The sequence below is a fragment of the Salvelinus sp. IW2-2015 genome, linkage group LG30 (genome assembly GCF_002910315.2).
Source record: "Salvelinus sp. IW2-2015 linkage group LG30, ASM291031v2, whole genome shotgun sequence".
In the NCBI taxonomy this organism is placed as follows: Eukaryota; Metazoa; Chordata; class Actinopteri; order Salmoniformes; family Salmonidae; genus Salvelinus; species Salvelinus sp. IW2-2015.
Genome location: NC_036869.1, coordinates 22795515 through 22811950, shown reverse-complemented (window position 1 = coordinate 22811950; position 16436 = coordinate 22795515). Strand labels below are relative to the sequence as shown.

At 41.0% G+C, this 16436-nt stretch overlaps 1 protein-coding gene across 1 annotated transcript; it reads right to left on the bottom strand.

The window, feature by feature from the left end:
* Positions 1–5546: 5546 nt before the first annotated feature.
* On the bottom strand, positions 5547–15367 carry spaca4l (sperm acrosome associated 4 like). Its single transcript, XM_023975363.2, has 3 exons — positions 15094–15367; positions 6517–6627; positions 5547–6013 (listed from the first exon to the last, which is right to left on the bottom strand). The coding sequence occupies exons 1-3, from the start codon at positions 15143–15145 to the stop codon at positions 5787–5789; spliced, it is 390 nt and encodes a 129-aa protein (XP_023831131.1). The 5' UTR covers positions 15146–15367; the 3' UTR covers positions 5547–5786.
* Between the last annotated feature and the right edge of the window lie 1069 nt (positions 15368–16436).

Sequence of the window (16436 nt, the reverse complement as noted above, 5' to 3'; positions counted from 1 at the left end):
ATTCTAATTAGGTGGGCCTGTTGGGGCCTGGCTCCCCAGTGGGTGGGCCTCTGTTCACCCAGGCCCATCCATGTCTATGCCCCTGATGCAAACAGCACATGATGACAATTGTGCATCACAAATAGCCTACTAACCAATACTTCGAACAAAACTTTTTCAATACCTGGTTTGCATACCTATTGCTGCCTTAGTTAGCATTTACTGGTTAGATATCATACGTTGAAACGTCTTTCCTACCCTACCGGCATTCCTCTGTGAAGTGCACAATCTTGCTGCCTACAGATTATATTCTGCTGAAACTGTGTGCGGCCCACATGTAAATATATTTAACGTGCTTTGCGGTTGTGTACTTTGTGCATGATTTCTCTATTGTACTGTACCTCCACTACACTACTTTGATACGCATCAGTAGGGATTAAGAAGTGAGTATAGGCAGTGGCGATTTTAGCATGCAAATCTTGGTGGGGCAAACTCAACAACAAACAAATGTAGATGCATGCCAGCAAAGCAACTACACAACATACCACAACACTAAACAATACACTAATTGCACTATAAYGGTGACAACGATGCCCACAAACTGTTAGGGCCTACGTAAATGWCACAACTTCCACCGAAGTCGGTTCCTCTCCTTGTTCGGGCGGCGRTCGGCGTCACCGGTCTTCTAGCCATCATCGATCCACTTTTCATTTTCCATTTGTTTTGTCTTGTTTTCSTACACACCTGGTTCTCATCTCCCTCATTAAGTGTTGTGTATTTAACCCTCTGTTCCCCCCATGTCTTTGTTTGGAATTGTTTATTGTAAGTTCTTGTGCACATGTTGACTGGTGCGCGACGGGTTTTGTACCCATGTCTTGTTATTCTTTCTGCCGTTGGTTTCTGCAATTAAACTGCTCCTGCTATTACCTAGTTCTGCTCTGACTGCTCTGACAGTAAATCTGTCCCAATAGCAGAGTCTCGACACCTTACCACTGCTACACCTGGCTTTCAGCAGAGCCTTGTCTGGCAGCGAAACAGTTAATTCAGCCTCATTTACTGCCTTAAAAAAACAGCTGATATGGCTGACTTGCTAAAACAAATGTGGTTTCTACTGACAATTGAGATGTACAAACTATGGCATAAGGGGACAACGAGCAGATAAGAGGCAATCCATAATTTCAATTATGACATTAATGAGCGAGCTAGGACGGACGTAGTCAATATAACTATTTGTTCAGCACTTTTGAAATGTACATCAACAGAATCCAAAACATGGGCCGTTCTTACAGTATTCTCCCTGTACATTAAGTCAGAACCGTAGGATAAATAAAGGGGGCATATAAGCAGACAATGAAAGCTTTTACAATATTTGATGATGACATTTCTCTAAAACAGGCTACATGTGCACCACCAAGTCAGAACAGTAGGCTGTTATGAGGGGAAAATTGACCAAATTATTAGGGTGAGGCACATGGGCTACTACACAACATACACCTAAGTATACTTTAGCTGTGAAAGTAATACTGTCTCCCTGGCATATTACATAATTTATGCAGCAGCATACAAGACATTTTTGGACTCACCTTGTTGTGCTGTGCTCACTTGAACAGGAATGTGGCGCGGCAGTCTTTTGTGGGCAAATTTTGTCATCAAAGTCTGTCATTCTCTGGATTTATGGTGCTTTCAAGATAACTGGGAAATCTAAAAAACAAAGTTGAATCATAATGATGTCAGTAATCTTCAGGTTGGCGCTCCAGAAAGAGGCCTGAGTTCCCGACTTGAAATTCCGAGTTGGATGACCATTCAAAACTTATTTTCCCAGTCAGAGCGCATTTTTTTCTGAGTTCCCAGTTGTCTTGAACTCACTGAAGTCTGAGATTTTCCAGTTCCGAGTTTCCAGTTATTTTGAGCGTGGCAGAAGTCATGTTGGATTGACAGCCTGGCCAATCTTGAATGTTTATCCTTTTAAGCTTGGAAAAAAGACCCTTAAACCCAGACTTGGACCACACACCCACTCCTCTGAATAGCAGGCTAGTGATTGCTTTGCCATGTTTGCAGTTAGCCACTGATTCCTTCCAAACCACTCATTGCTGAAATTGCGATTTCCAACTTGTTGTGTAATGTTTATGTCCAATAGCCAATGAGCACTGATACGTTTTATCTATAATTTCTCTTCATTATTTCTCTTTATATGACAAGGATAGAAAAATATGTGCCAGTAGATTGTCAACTTGATTCATGATGATGACTACTAGCTTGCTAGCTAAGATTTTGAAAGTATGATCAGTCCAATCACAGTTACTGTAGATATAACGTGATTTGACTTCATTTTATCTGTGGCCAATGACCTTGAGCCTTCTTGAATGGGTACTTCTAATGTAACTCCATGGCAGCACCCAAGTGCTTGAATTTTCGAGCTCAACTGTAGATTTAGCGGTGACCTAGTGTCCCCAAGAGTGACAGAACACTGAGCCAATAACGGCGCAACTAGAGAACATTACCAACCCCTACGCTCTGCCCCACCTGCCTTGAATGACCGGTCGCCACTGAGTATATGCATTGCCAACAAAAAAAGTGGGCATACTGCTTATACCTCATTATAGCCTTCACTACACCACAGGCCCTTTTGTGTTTCACAAAAAGTGCGCTCTCTCACTTGAGTGTGCGGTTAGGGTTRCTGTCCTTTCAGAATGAGGAACCGGTAACACACTGAAGGTTCGCCACTGCTCAAACATGTCTATATGAAGGCTGTTAAGATAATGTATTCATGTTTCAAGAATATTTGGCGAAGCGGTTTTATGCGCTGACCAAATGGAAGTTACATAATTCTGTTTTCTACTCTGCTGGTCTCAGGAAGATGTTAAGTCCTCACTGTCCGAGACCGAGTAAAGACCAAGTACAAATGTATCTGACACCGAGACACTATGTAAGTACACATGTATCTGACACCGAGACACTATGTGGTCTCGAGTACTACAACACTGACTGCAGTTACTGCACTTTTACTGCAATTTCAAAACTGCAATCGTATTTTGCAAAGGATACAATCAAGTTATGAAAAACGACTGATTTCAGCTCCAAAAGAATAGCCCTCAATCACACAGAACAATGTTGTTTATTTTTTGTGACTTTGGAGCACCAGTCTGCCTACACTAGTCGCTGCTCAACATTCATCGTAAATTGTGGAGTTGAGTTTAATCGGCTTATCTAAATTACGCTTTAAAAAAAATTCATCTGCATCCCCTGTCAAAAGATAATTCCGCTGTCTCCTACTGCAGCCTAAAGCACATTTTCTATCCGCCTATTTGCGAGTTAGGGTAGGGTGCAGGCCCCAGACGGTTGTGGATGGGCTATTAGCAATACTAATACTGGGTTATTAGCAAATACTGCTTGTACTTGACTACTGAACACACAGGCATATTATAGAAAATATGAGGCATGTGACAATAGAAATATTTTGACAATGTTTTCACCAGCTTTTGAATTGGTATGAGTGGACACTGGAGGGGAAGAAGGAAACCTGTATGTCCTGCTCAGCCACAAATTGAAAAATGGTTTGTTTGGGAGTGGAAAAAATGTTATGACACCAATAGACAATAGCAAAGCATTCAGAAGACAGGGGATTTTGTAGAAGCTTTAAACATGTATTGAATTCTTGCAACTTATTTTGCAGCCACAGAGTATACACATTTCCAGCTTAAAAAAGGTTTTACAAGCAAAAAAAGTGATCAGATATACATAAATCAGTCAACCCATTTCCCGTTAGTACACGGCTAACATTAAATTAGTACACAGTTCTTCCCAAACAAGGAAATACCACAGACAAATCTCCAATGAACCTAAAAAAAGAATCCCAATAACAATAACACAAACAAATAGCACTTAAAAGCTTTATTTAACTCTATACTGAACAAAATAAACACAACAAGCTACAATTTCAAAAAATATACTGATTTACAGTTCATATAAGGAAATCAGTCAATAGAAATAAATGAATTAGGCCCTAATCTATGGGTTTCACATGACTGGGCAYAGGCCTAACCACTTGAAAGCCAGGCCCAGCCAATCAGAATGAGTTTTTCCCCCACAAAAGGGTTTTATTACAGACAGAAATATTCCAGTGTCATCAGCTGTCCAGGTTGCTGGTCTCAGACAATCCCGCTGGTAAAGCCAAATTCTCTAAAACAATGTTGGAGATGGCTTATGCTAGAGAAATTAACATTACATTCTCTGGCAATAGTTCTGATGGACATTCCTGCAGTCACCATGCCAATTGCATGCTCCTTCAAAACTTGAGACATCTGTGGCATTGTGTTGCGTGACAAAACTGCACATTTTAGTGGCCTTCTGTTCCCAGCACAAGGTGCACCTGTGTAATGATTATGCAGTTTAATCAGCTTCCACCTCTCAGGTGGATGGATTATTTTGGCAAAGGAAAAAAAATGCTCACTAGCGATGTACACAAATTTGTGCACAACATTGAGAAATAAGGTCTTTGTGCGTATGGAATATTTCTAGGATCTTTTATTTCACCAACACTTTACATGTTGCGTTTACATTTTTGTTCAGTATACATTCTAATCTTGCCAGATAAATACAATAATTACTTTAGGCAAAAAGGAATTCAATTCAATTCCTAGTCAACACAAGTTGAACCACATTGTTGTTTGCCCTTTCTAGAAACAGATGCCTTGTTCAAAACTGAAAAATACCAGGTCAAATCATGACATCAGTGATCTTCGGGTCAGAAAGTCTGAGCTCTAGAAAGAGGCCCGAGTCGGAATTCCGATTTGGATGATCGTTCAAATAGATTTTTCCTCAGTCGGAGCTAGTTTTTTCCCCCCCAGAGTTCCCAGTTGTTTAGAACTGGTCTAGGTCAGGGTTGGGCAATTCCAGTCCTCGAGGGCCTGAATAGTGTCACAGTTTTGCCCCAGCTAACACACCTGACTCCAATAATCACCTAATCATGATCTTCAGTTTAGAATTCAATTTTATTTAATCAGCTGTGTTTGCTAGGGATGGGGAAAAAGTGTCTCACCAATCAGGCCCTCGAGGACTGGAGTTGCCCGCCAATGGTCTAGGTCATCATGTAGCTCAAGAATGGGGGCAACATATGAGGTCACACAGCAACTGCATTATTCATTGTAAACTGAGTGATCAGTGGAGCTCCCCAACACCAAGTGGGGCTGGATAATGGGAGAATTAACAGTGAACATCAATTTGAAATAGTGGTTAGAAATAAGTATTCGTAACCAACACCAGAGATAGAAAATAGTATTTGTTAGCCGAGCTCCCTATTGAAGATTAATGAATTGTCTGTCAGTATGAACAGTCATTGGTTATATAATGCTGACTGGACGATCTCCATCTTACTAAAGTGTCTGAAGACATCTGCTCAATTATGTTAATAGAAACTTGCCAATCGTATGTGAGCATTCCATACAAACAAGGTTTAATTCAATGCTTTCCATAGGTGCAACTGAATAAGGGTCTGTGTAAGCTAGTCTGTTTGAACAACTGCATTTCCAGAGTGAGCCATAAAACAAATTGAGAGATTTCCAGAGGCATGAAGGACAAATCAAATTCTTTAATAGAAATAATTTAGAAGTTTAGCTGGTATATGGTACACTTTAACAGATGTTTCCTCCTTGGCCTAAATTATACAAACGTAATGCAGTTCTTATACACACGGACCGATTGCTGCTAATGTTTGATGAGTGCGTGTGGGTGTGTGAATCATCAGCCTACATGTATATCAACCTCTGCATATGTATGTGTGTAGGCCACACAGAGGGCTTCACACCCCCTTACACCAGGACTTTGGTCATGAAGGCAGTGGTCAGGGTGGCGAGGGCCAGGGGCAGGATGCTCATTCGGGGCAGGCCCGGGGCATCGTTACACAGGTCCTTGTCACAGCAGGCCTTGAATATGTTGTACACTGTGTGGTTGGAGCTGGTAGGGAAATCGGTTGTGGTCGTCTTGTTGCATTCATCCACTTTCAGGCAGCCTTTCGTCTTGATGTCCACAAAGTTACCTGTGGATGAAAAGGAACACAGAAAAAACGTAATTACTTACGGCACATACAGTAAGGCCTCTTAAATTGACAAACTATGAAACGCAAGTTGTTCATTAACTTTTGCCGCAAGACAGAATGCTGGAAAGTGACATTTAAGCATCTGCAAAAGGAATATTTGCAGGTTTGTCTTCCTTCCTTGTTTGCTTCTGAAGAGGACAGAGGCACTATGGGGTGTAAAAACAGACTAGCCAAAAAAATAAGTAAATAAACAAATATCCTTACATTTGAACTTGTCTTTTCTTACCAACACTGATTTTGCTGATAGCGGCTTTGAGGAAAGTTCTTACTTGCAATGACTGCAATATGTGGTTGTTTATCTACAGTACCTTAGTTGAATGCACTGACTAAGTCGCTCTGGATAAAGCGTCTGCTAAATTATTATAATGTAAATATAAGACACATATGAGCCACCCATGACTGGTGTCGGCCAGGCCTTGGGTCCTTTGGTCTTGGGTCCTTACCTGCCTTTCCCACGCCGCTGAAACAATTCTCCCCATCAATGCAGTTGACTTCGGTGGTGTAGCACAAGTCCAATAAGCCCAAGTTACATTTGTAGCACTTCAGAGCCTGGCCTGGGATAACAGAGATGAAAAAAAAATGAAAAAAAAGCAATAAATTACCATATGCCATTGTACAAATTCTCATGTTCAAGTAAACATTCTTGTAGATAACTCCCTTGACCGCTTGTTGATGCAATCCTACGTCATTGGGACTGTTTGTCTCTAAACATGGGATGAGCCAAAAAATGGTTTAGCTGTTGACACTCCCCGGTTTTGCTGACTGTACTTCAGTGGATGAAAAGCCCAACCTGCGCAAGTCATTATGATGTTAGTTCATAGAAGGGCATAGTTGTTTGACAATTTGTCCACTTCTCAAAACACAGGGCGAATGCTTTGAGTGTAGCCCTCCTTAGCTCTTGATAGGGACATACTAGGAAGCAGCCATTTTGTAAGTGCCACTCCAGACAGAGAACCAATTGGGTCAGGGAACTACCCTTTGACCCCATAATTCTTATGCGCTTTATAATGAGTAGTTTGGTGCTTTTAGGGGGTGGAGGAGGAATGGTCCGCCATAAACTACGGAATTAACCAAATGACAGTGAGACCCATAAATTCAACCAATTAGTTGCAAGACGGAAAGTCCCTGAGCAAGTTCTGACTTCTTATGTAAATAACACTACAGACATGCAGTACCTAAAGGAGTTAAATACCTGTCCATGAAGTCATGTGTGACAAACTCATCTCATGACTGGATCCATCATGGAAAGGCCTACGTTTGTAGGTGACGTGCACACATTGACACATACAGTAAATACACCATTTTGTTTGTTCCTTGTTTGAGTAAAGTTACTCAGTCCATTTGCATTCATGCCATTCAAGTGGTAAAGACGTCGTCATGGGACGATTCTACAGAACAGCAGAGCTGCCATTTTAAATGAGCGACGCATATTTGGTCACATTTAGGTACCAACTTCATTTTTAAAAGAGGGAAAACATGGCGTGGCCTTCAGTTATGAATGTCTGGTTGACAAAACAACAAATAATCTAAGAAATTTGTGATTGAGCCAAGGAACATTGAGCTGCTTAGTAAGGTTGTAAAAATGCCATGCCAACGCCTGACCCCCCCCACCCCTTTCCCCTCCCAAACACTGGTTTCGGTCACACCCCATGAAAAAGGAGTTCACAAGAGACTCGGGTTACAAAGAAAATGCCACTCCTGTTCCAAACAAACAAAACAAAACATACACTGAACAAAAATATAAACGCAACATGTAAAGTGTTGGTCCCATGCTTCATGAGATTAAATAAAAGATCAGAGCAACATTCCATACGCACAAAAATCTATTTCTCTCAAATTTGTGCACAAATTAGTTTACATCCCTGTTAGTGAGCATTTATCCTTTTCCAAGATAATCCTTCCACGTGACAGGTGTGCCATATCAAGAAGCTGATTAAACAGCATGATCATTACACAGGTGCACCTTGTGCTGGGGACAATAAAAGGCCCCTCTAAAATGTGCAGTTTTGTCACACAGCACAATGTCACAAGTTTTGTGCAATTGGCATGTCCACCAGAGCTGTTGCCTGATAATTGAATGTTAATTTTTCTCTACCATAAGCCGGCTCCAACATTGTTTTAGAGAATTTGACATTACGTCCAACCAGCCTCACAACCGCAGACCACATTGTGGTGGCAGTGGGRTTATGGTATGGGCAGGCATAAGCTATGGACAACGAACAAAATTGTATTTTATCGATGGCAATTTGAATGCACAAAAATATTGTGACGAGATCCTGAGTCCATCGTGAGTCCCATTTTTCCAGTGGATGCATATCTGTATTCCCAGTCATGTGAAATCCATAGATTAGGGCCGAATACATTTATTTCAATTGACTGATTTCCTCATATGAACTGCAACTCAGTATAATCAATTAAATTGTTGCATGTTGCGTATTTTTGTTCTGTGTACATTGAGTGCATCCCCACAATCCAACCAAATGACTCAGCTGTTTGATCACATGTAAAGAGGGACGCAACAGAATCTCTTTGTCAGCTTGGGTGTCCACTTATATCAAAGACCATCATTATGTGATCTTGCAGACATCGATTCGGCTTTGATCTAACTTTATTTAACGAGCATCGTTTACCTGAGTACCCTGCTCTCTACGTATAAAGTAGAAAATATATACACATGCGCAGAATGTGGTCTGAACTTTTGTCTGGTGGACTAAAGATCCCGAAAAAGTGATTGCCAAGTGATCTGATCATTCAATCAATGTTTGAATTCCATTCTTTAGGTTCAAATATCAAATAAGGTGTCCTTCCGGGAAGGACAAATACATCCTTGAGAGAGAACGCAGATGAGTAAGACATGTCGGCGCACAAGTAAACTTCCACTTGTCAAAAACCCTCCCACTCAAGAATGCTTTCACAAAAATGTATTGAGGCTGCGTTTACACAGGCAGCCAAATTCGGATATTTTCCCACCTATTGGTCTTTAGACTAATCAGATCAGCTCTTTTGACAATAATTGGTCCAAAAATCTGAATTGGGCTGCCTGTGTAAATGCTGTCTAAGTGGCGGTTTCCGATAGACAGATTACGTTTTAAAAAGCTATTTTAATAGACATTCTCTATTGACCATACTTTTTAGTTCAGGAATGGGTTTAAATCTGTCTGGGAAACCAGCCCTTAGAGTGAAAACAATCAAATGTTCTCAATCAGAATGCCTCTTCCCCTACATACAGACCAACATCACGTAAATGAGTCATGCATGACATGATGCACATTTCTCTGTCAGCCTCTGCCTGGAGCCGCGCCTTGGGCCGCGCCTTTACCCCCTTCAGAAATCCTGTCAAATCGGTTCCTTTCACTCATGTCACACCACCAAACTGTCACCGCCTCACATACACACACTCATACAGGTGAAACACAGGTAACAGTCAGGTTTCGCAAACAAAGCTGCCTCTTGGCTTACACACTTGGCTGTATTCTAGCCACAACAGGTAATTTACAGACGCAATGAGGGGTTAAGTTAAGGATGAGCGCACAAGCCTTGATTGGGTAATAGGGAGCACGGGGATGATGTTCACAATTGGTCTCCACCATCTGTCATTATTGTTACCTTTAAGAGGACTGAGGACACGGTGCCCATTGAGTATGAATAAACAGCTGCTCGTACAACTACAAGATAATGATCATGTGGCCTAGGACTATCAAAATGTTTTGTTTTAGTGCTTTTTGATGATCATTATAAACCATATGGTTTGTGTTATATGTACCACATAAGGGGAATTATTATTACATGGACAAAGTGTGATGCCGACATAATTACACACAAGAGACAACTATTTGAGGACATTGTAGTCATGGGGAATTTCGCTGGCCTCTTGCAACATTCAAGTATCCTTTAAATTCCCCCACCAAAAAGAAAACTCCTTGTAGGTTTATGCAGTATGCATGTCATGCATGGACTAGCAGGGGGGGGGGGGGGGGGACTGACTGACGATCATCAGTTGTATTGTCCCCTGTACAGTCAGTTCCTAGGCATATATACACACTGAGCATATAAAATATTAGGAACACCTTCCTAGTATTGAGGTGCATACCCTTTTGCCCTCAGAACAGCCTCAAATCATTGGGGCATGGACTCTACAAGGTGTCGAAAGTGTTCCGCAGGGATGCTGGCCCATGTTGACTCCAACGCTTCCCAGAGTTGTGTCAAGTTGGCAGGATGTCCTTTGGGTGGTGGACCATTGTTGATACACACGGGAAACTTTTGAGCGTGAAAAACCCAGCAGTATTGCGGTTTTTGACACTCAAACCAGTGCTCCTGGCACCTACTACCATACCCTGTTCAAAGGCACTTCAATATTTTGTCTTAAAAATCCTTCTTTAACCTGTTCCCTGCCCTTCATCATTGAAGTAGATTTAACAAGTGACCTCAACAAGGGATCAAAGATTTCAACTGGTCAGTCTATGTGATGGAAAGAGCAGGTGTTTCTAATGGTTTGTACACTCAGTGTATGTTTTTGTATATTGTCTGGTGTCGTTTTTATGTCCTGTAAGGAGTTTTTACACTGGGTACATACTGGTGGCGGAATTGGAAGGAACAGTAACATTAACAAAGAGGTTGGGTATTGTGTATTTAATGAAAGAACCAATACTGTATTGTGTATTTGGCCAAATAGGAGAGCAGATCGAGTTACTCTGTTCAACTGGTTTCAGATCAGGGCCCATAACCACAAACCACAGTGCCAAGTACCACAGTTCAAATCAGACTACTGTTGCACTCTACAGTTCACTCACTGCAACTACGTCAAATGAGTTTATCAGTTCATTATGAGACCCCATGATGATGGGAACCATGGATACCATAACTGGGATTCCAAAACACCAAACATTGGTCAAAATGTATTTCAATGAATCCTCTTCAAAGTAAGGCATTTGTGTTGGGATATTGATAAGCAAATCAAGTCTTGATACAGATTTCTAACATTAAAACCAAAGTTGTCCACATGATGGCAATGTTGCCTGATAGAAGACAGACTGCCATGGTGTGTCCTAACCAAGAGCCTGGATCGGAAGTATTCAATAGGGATGCTAATAAATCAGATCAAAAAGGTATATTTGACAATTACAAAATGCCATCAATCGCGTGACCTGCGTTACTGCAGTTGTCAAATCAGATCTAGAGCCAGTCTTCACAACCCTAATTGAGCAAACACGTTTTACCTTGAGGGTAGTCAGTAATATATACTAGTTTTACTCCATACTGTCCCTGAAAGGTTTAAACTAATATGACTTCCTGTAATTGCCAATACCTTCCACCCACAAGGCTTAGGACCAAACACCTAACCTTAACGAACTGCTTTCTTAATGTCGCTGTCACAACATTAACACGAAGTTGCAACGTTGAACTCAATCTAACTGAGCTACAGACATCTCCCTTTGGCCTGCTCCCTTTGGCCACACAGTATACTAAGAGGCTTATTAGCCTACACATCARCTAAGTGATCAGGGTCACGGCATCAATGTAACTGGCCGTGAATCAAACCTGTGACACCAGGGGTGTATTCATTAGACAAAGACCGTAGCAAACAGTTACAAAATGTTTGGCAATGGAAACCGTTTATTCCAAACTGAGGTAGGCCCCTCCCCATTTCATTCCTTTTGGCTCCTAGTGAATACACCCTAGAGCATGTATTCMCAAACTGGGGTAYRCGCAATGCTGTCGGGGGTACRCCAAATAAAAAYGTGATTCACATTTAAAATATATAATTCTTAATAAAAAACAAAAATACATTTTCAAACAGTCCACTTATATTTTCCAACCGGGCTATAGATTTGGGTGAGGTTGTTTTCTCGCCCGAGTAGCCTCGTTTCACTGCCAAAAATAAAATTAAACCATCTAGTGTTCAGCGAAATAACGCCACAAAGTAAAATATAGGTAGCCTAGTCAAAAAATTAACATCCAATCACATTAACTATTACTCTCTCGTGGGACCGTATGTAGCCAAACGTAGCTGCTGCTCATTCTGTTTGCTTGAAAATAGATAAATGGTTAAAAAAAGTAAGGCCCACATCCATAGAGACACATACCAGCTCTACTGGTAGTACTGCTACTACCAGCAGTACTACACCTGCACCTGTCGACGACACAAGTTGTCCTGCTTCTACGAGCACATCCAATGTTAACATTAGTAATTCTACATTTGTTGTTTGCCCAGCTAGCATGGACACTAACAGTTGTGTCTGATGCAGCCGAAGAGCTACTGCCCCCTTACCAGGGAAAGCACCGAACAACAGACAGGGACGTTGGACCGTCGAAGAGGCGCAAATATGATGAGAACTACATTGATTTTGGGTTCACTTATATTGGGAGTAGTGCCTTTCCTCAGCCACAGTGTGTTATACGTGCAAAAGTACTACCTCACAACTCGATGAAGCCTTCACTCTTGCGCAGACATTTAGAAACAAAACATGCCAATTTGAAAAATAAGCCAGAGTTTTTTGAGCGAGAATTAAGACGACTTTCGAGTAGTAATACATGTATAAAAGCAACAGAGACCATTAATAAGAAGTGGCTAGAAGCGTCTTATATGGTGACCTACCTAGTGGTTAGGACAGGCAAGCCCCGTACTAATTGTGGAGGACTTAATTCTTCCTGCGGTCACAGATATGGCTGGGACAATGCTAGGGGAAAAGGCCCAAAAAACTATACAGACAATGTCTTCATCAAACACTTTCACGACGCATCAGTGACACGGCAGGAGATGTTTTGAAACAATTACTGCTTCGCATGCAAGCCAGTGAATTCTATGWGTTACAGCTGGATGAGTCAACAGACGTGGCGGGCTTGGCACAACTCCTGGTATATGTCCAATACGTTTATGTGGGGTCAATTAAGTAAAACATCCTCTTCTGCAAACCACTGGAAACCAGGACAACAGGAGAGGATATTTTTAAAGTACTGGACAGCTTTGTGTCATCAAATGGACTTTGATCAAGATCTGTTGGTATCTGTACTGATGGTGCAAAAGCCATGACAGGGASACATAGTGGAGTGATAGCGCAAGCAGTTGCTCCCGACGCCGCTTGGGTACACTGCAGCATCCACCGAGAGGCTCTTGCTGCCAAGGAAATGCCTGACAGCTTGAAAGACATTTTGGACACTACAGTGAAAATGGTTAACTCTGTTAAAGCGAGGTTCCTGAACTCTCGTGTATTTCCTGCACTATGCAATGATATGGGCAGCGCTACATATCATGATCTGAATCTAGGATTACAGGGACTCTCCGCAACTATATTCAATGTGCGGGACAAAATTGAGGCTATGATTAAGAAGTTGGAGCTCTACTCCATCTGCATTAACAGGGACAACACACAGGTATTTCCATCGTTTGATTTTTTGTGTGAAAATGAACTCGATCTTACGGACAATGTCAAATGTGATATAGCGAAGCACCTGAGTGAGTTAGGTKCGCAATTACGCAGGTACTTTCCCGAAACGGATGACACAAACTRGATTCGTTATCCCATTTCATGCCCTGCCTCCAGTCCACTTACYGATATCTGAACAAGAGAACCTCATCGAAATTGCAACAAGCGGTTCTGTGAAATTTTTATTTAAATTGGAAGCCACTGCCAGATTTCTGGATTGGGCTGCGCTCAGAATATCCTGCCTTGGCAAATCGCACTGTTAAGACACTGATGCCCTTTGCAACCACGTACCTATGTGAGAGTGGATTCTCGGCCCTCACTAGCATGAAAACTAAATACAGGCACAGACTGTGTGGGAAATGATKTAAGACAGACTCTCTCCAATACAACCCAAAATTGCAGAGTTATGTGCATCCTTTCAAGCACACCCTTCTCAATAACCTGTGGTGAATTATTCACAATGAACAAATAAGGTTTTATATGTAAGATGGTTAAATAAGGAGCAAAAGTATATATTATTATTTGTGCCCTGGTCCTATAAGAGCTCTTTGTCACTTCCCACAAGCCGGGTTGTGACAAACTCACTCATTCTTATGTTTAATAAATGTATCATATAGTGTGTGTGTGGCAGGCTTACAATAATGGCAAAAAACAACATTTGAGAGTGCGCTGACCCTGGTGCTAGAGGGGGTACGCAGCTGGAGGTTGACTGGTTGAATGTTTGAAGCTGTATGGGACTATAAAAAGTTGGGGAACCACTGCCCTAGAGCACTTCTCTCAGAATGACAGATACTCTGCAAGTTAAGGGCCAAAGGGGGAAGTCAGCATAACTACAKTTTCTCAGGTCTTAGTTTCACTAAAATGTTCCCGAAAATATTTGGTAAAGGTYATGAGGAATACATATTCACAATTCAGGAAGAACTCAATCAAGGTCGACAACTGCAGAAAATCATATAGTAAGGGTGTGGTTTGAAACCGGAGATGGGGACAAAGACTTGTTTAGCGGGACTAAGTTATATAAACTAAGGGTCATACATAATGGCAAGAAATTGTTTATTTAGTCTTTACAGTTGAATATTCTGAACCATTCGCTCATAAAGGGGCCAGTTCCCCCAAATCAGTTCCCCCAAACTGGTTTCCTTACCCTGTAAACGGTCTATGGTCATGATTTTTATTGTAACCCGCGTATGGGAGAATCTGAACCTTCAACTACAAACACTAGGCTGCGTTTACACAGGCAGCCCATTTGATATATTTAAAAAAAAAATACTAATAATTGGTATTTTGACCAATCAGACCAGTTCTTTTGCCAATAATTGGGCAAAGATCAGAAACACGGATTTAAGACGTCCACATGTTCTAATTGATTGTATTCGGATGTAAAGCTTGCCTATTTATATGATAAACTATAATGCCTCTTTGCAATAAATTGAAAGTATACATAGTATTCGAATGATGAAAAAACGAACATCATTTTGACTACCCAATTCATTACAATGGTATCAAACATTTTGTTTTGGCTATCAAAATTATAGGCTAACTAAACAACGACTGAAATAAGCAAACAAATACAGTTGACAAACTATTTTATCTTACCAACTGCAAAACACAGGCCAACTGCGAAAAWGCTGAGAAGAATTCTGTTCATCTTGGAAAATATTTTTAAAAAGATCAGTGTCGACAAGTTTTTTTCCGTGCCTCTATGGACAGTTAGCTAATGTGATCAAATAGCCAAATTCGTCACCAACTCGCCATTTATAATTTCCCACCCATTTTCACAGACGCGTCACCGTTATCCTATTCAACATAGAAGTGTCTGGGCAACGTTCAGTTGCTAAACGTTCGTGAACGTTGGCGATATAAATTCCATCAAGAGGGCCGACCCACTGAGCACAGACGTAAATTCAATGTATTTTCCGCCCTGCAATAGGCTATGTGCAAGCCAATTCAACCTGGGTCGACATGCTAGAACAGATCACTGTCTGAAGTTGTCTGAACAGAAACGATTTTCCTCCAGCACTAAGAGAAACACAATTATTTCCGTTATTGGCTTTGCTTCTGCAATGCAAGGTTGCTATTCTGTTTTTTTGCTTGTTTTCATGGCAACACACTTGGCACAAACTGGTGCATAACGTTGTTTCAATGTAATTTGTCAACGAATTGTGACGTTGGAAAATACAAAGGCTTTGAAAAGTCATTAATTTAAAGCATTTATAAAAAAATAAAAAATGGGGGGTGGTTGTGAAATTTCAACCACAGGATTATGTCATCATGACAACCAAATCTCAACACAGACAAACCTTGAATAAAATATGTTTACGTGTTATATTTAGAACAACATCAAATGTTCAATGTTATATCCACTATTATGAAGAAGAAAAAACKACAGGCTGGGCAGCACCTMCTATTGGAGAATTGATCTATCTACAGCTACCTCTAGACCTCCCGTCCAAGGTTTTAACCAACCATTTGAGTGACCACTGGACCAAAATTCAGACATTGTCTTTCCATTAAAATTTGGATGTTCTTTTAGTTGATTGAAAGCATAGTGATAACACATTGGAAATTCAACTCACTTTTTAGTGGGTGACTATACAGTAGATTGTAACCTTTGAACAAGGTCTCAATCAAATATKACCCAATTATCCACAATGAAATGAAGTTGTGTGCCCAGTCGGAAGTCTGGTCTTCCAGTCTGTGCAAGCATCTCTAAATTGTGCTCATGATATGTCAGTCTCTCATTTTAATCTTTGTCAGCAAAAGACAAAACAGTTAGCGAATTAGTGAACACTGACTCCCACCAGTGTAACTGGAAAAGCAAATATTGGTTACTTTTGAAAAGTACTGCTTGAGTTTATCTTGAATCATTGTTTCCCTATCCTGTTGCAAGATATTCTGTGATTGAGTCAATATTGTTTGTGATACTATGTGCATTTGCG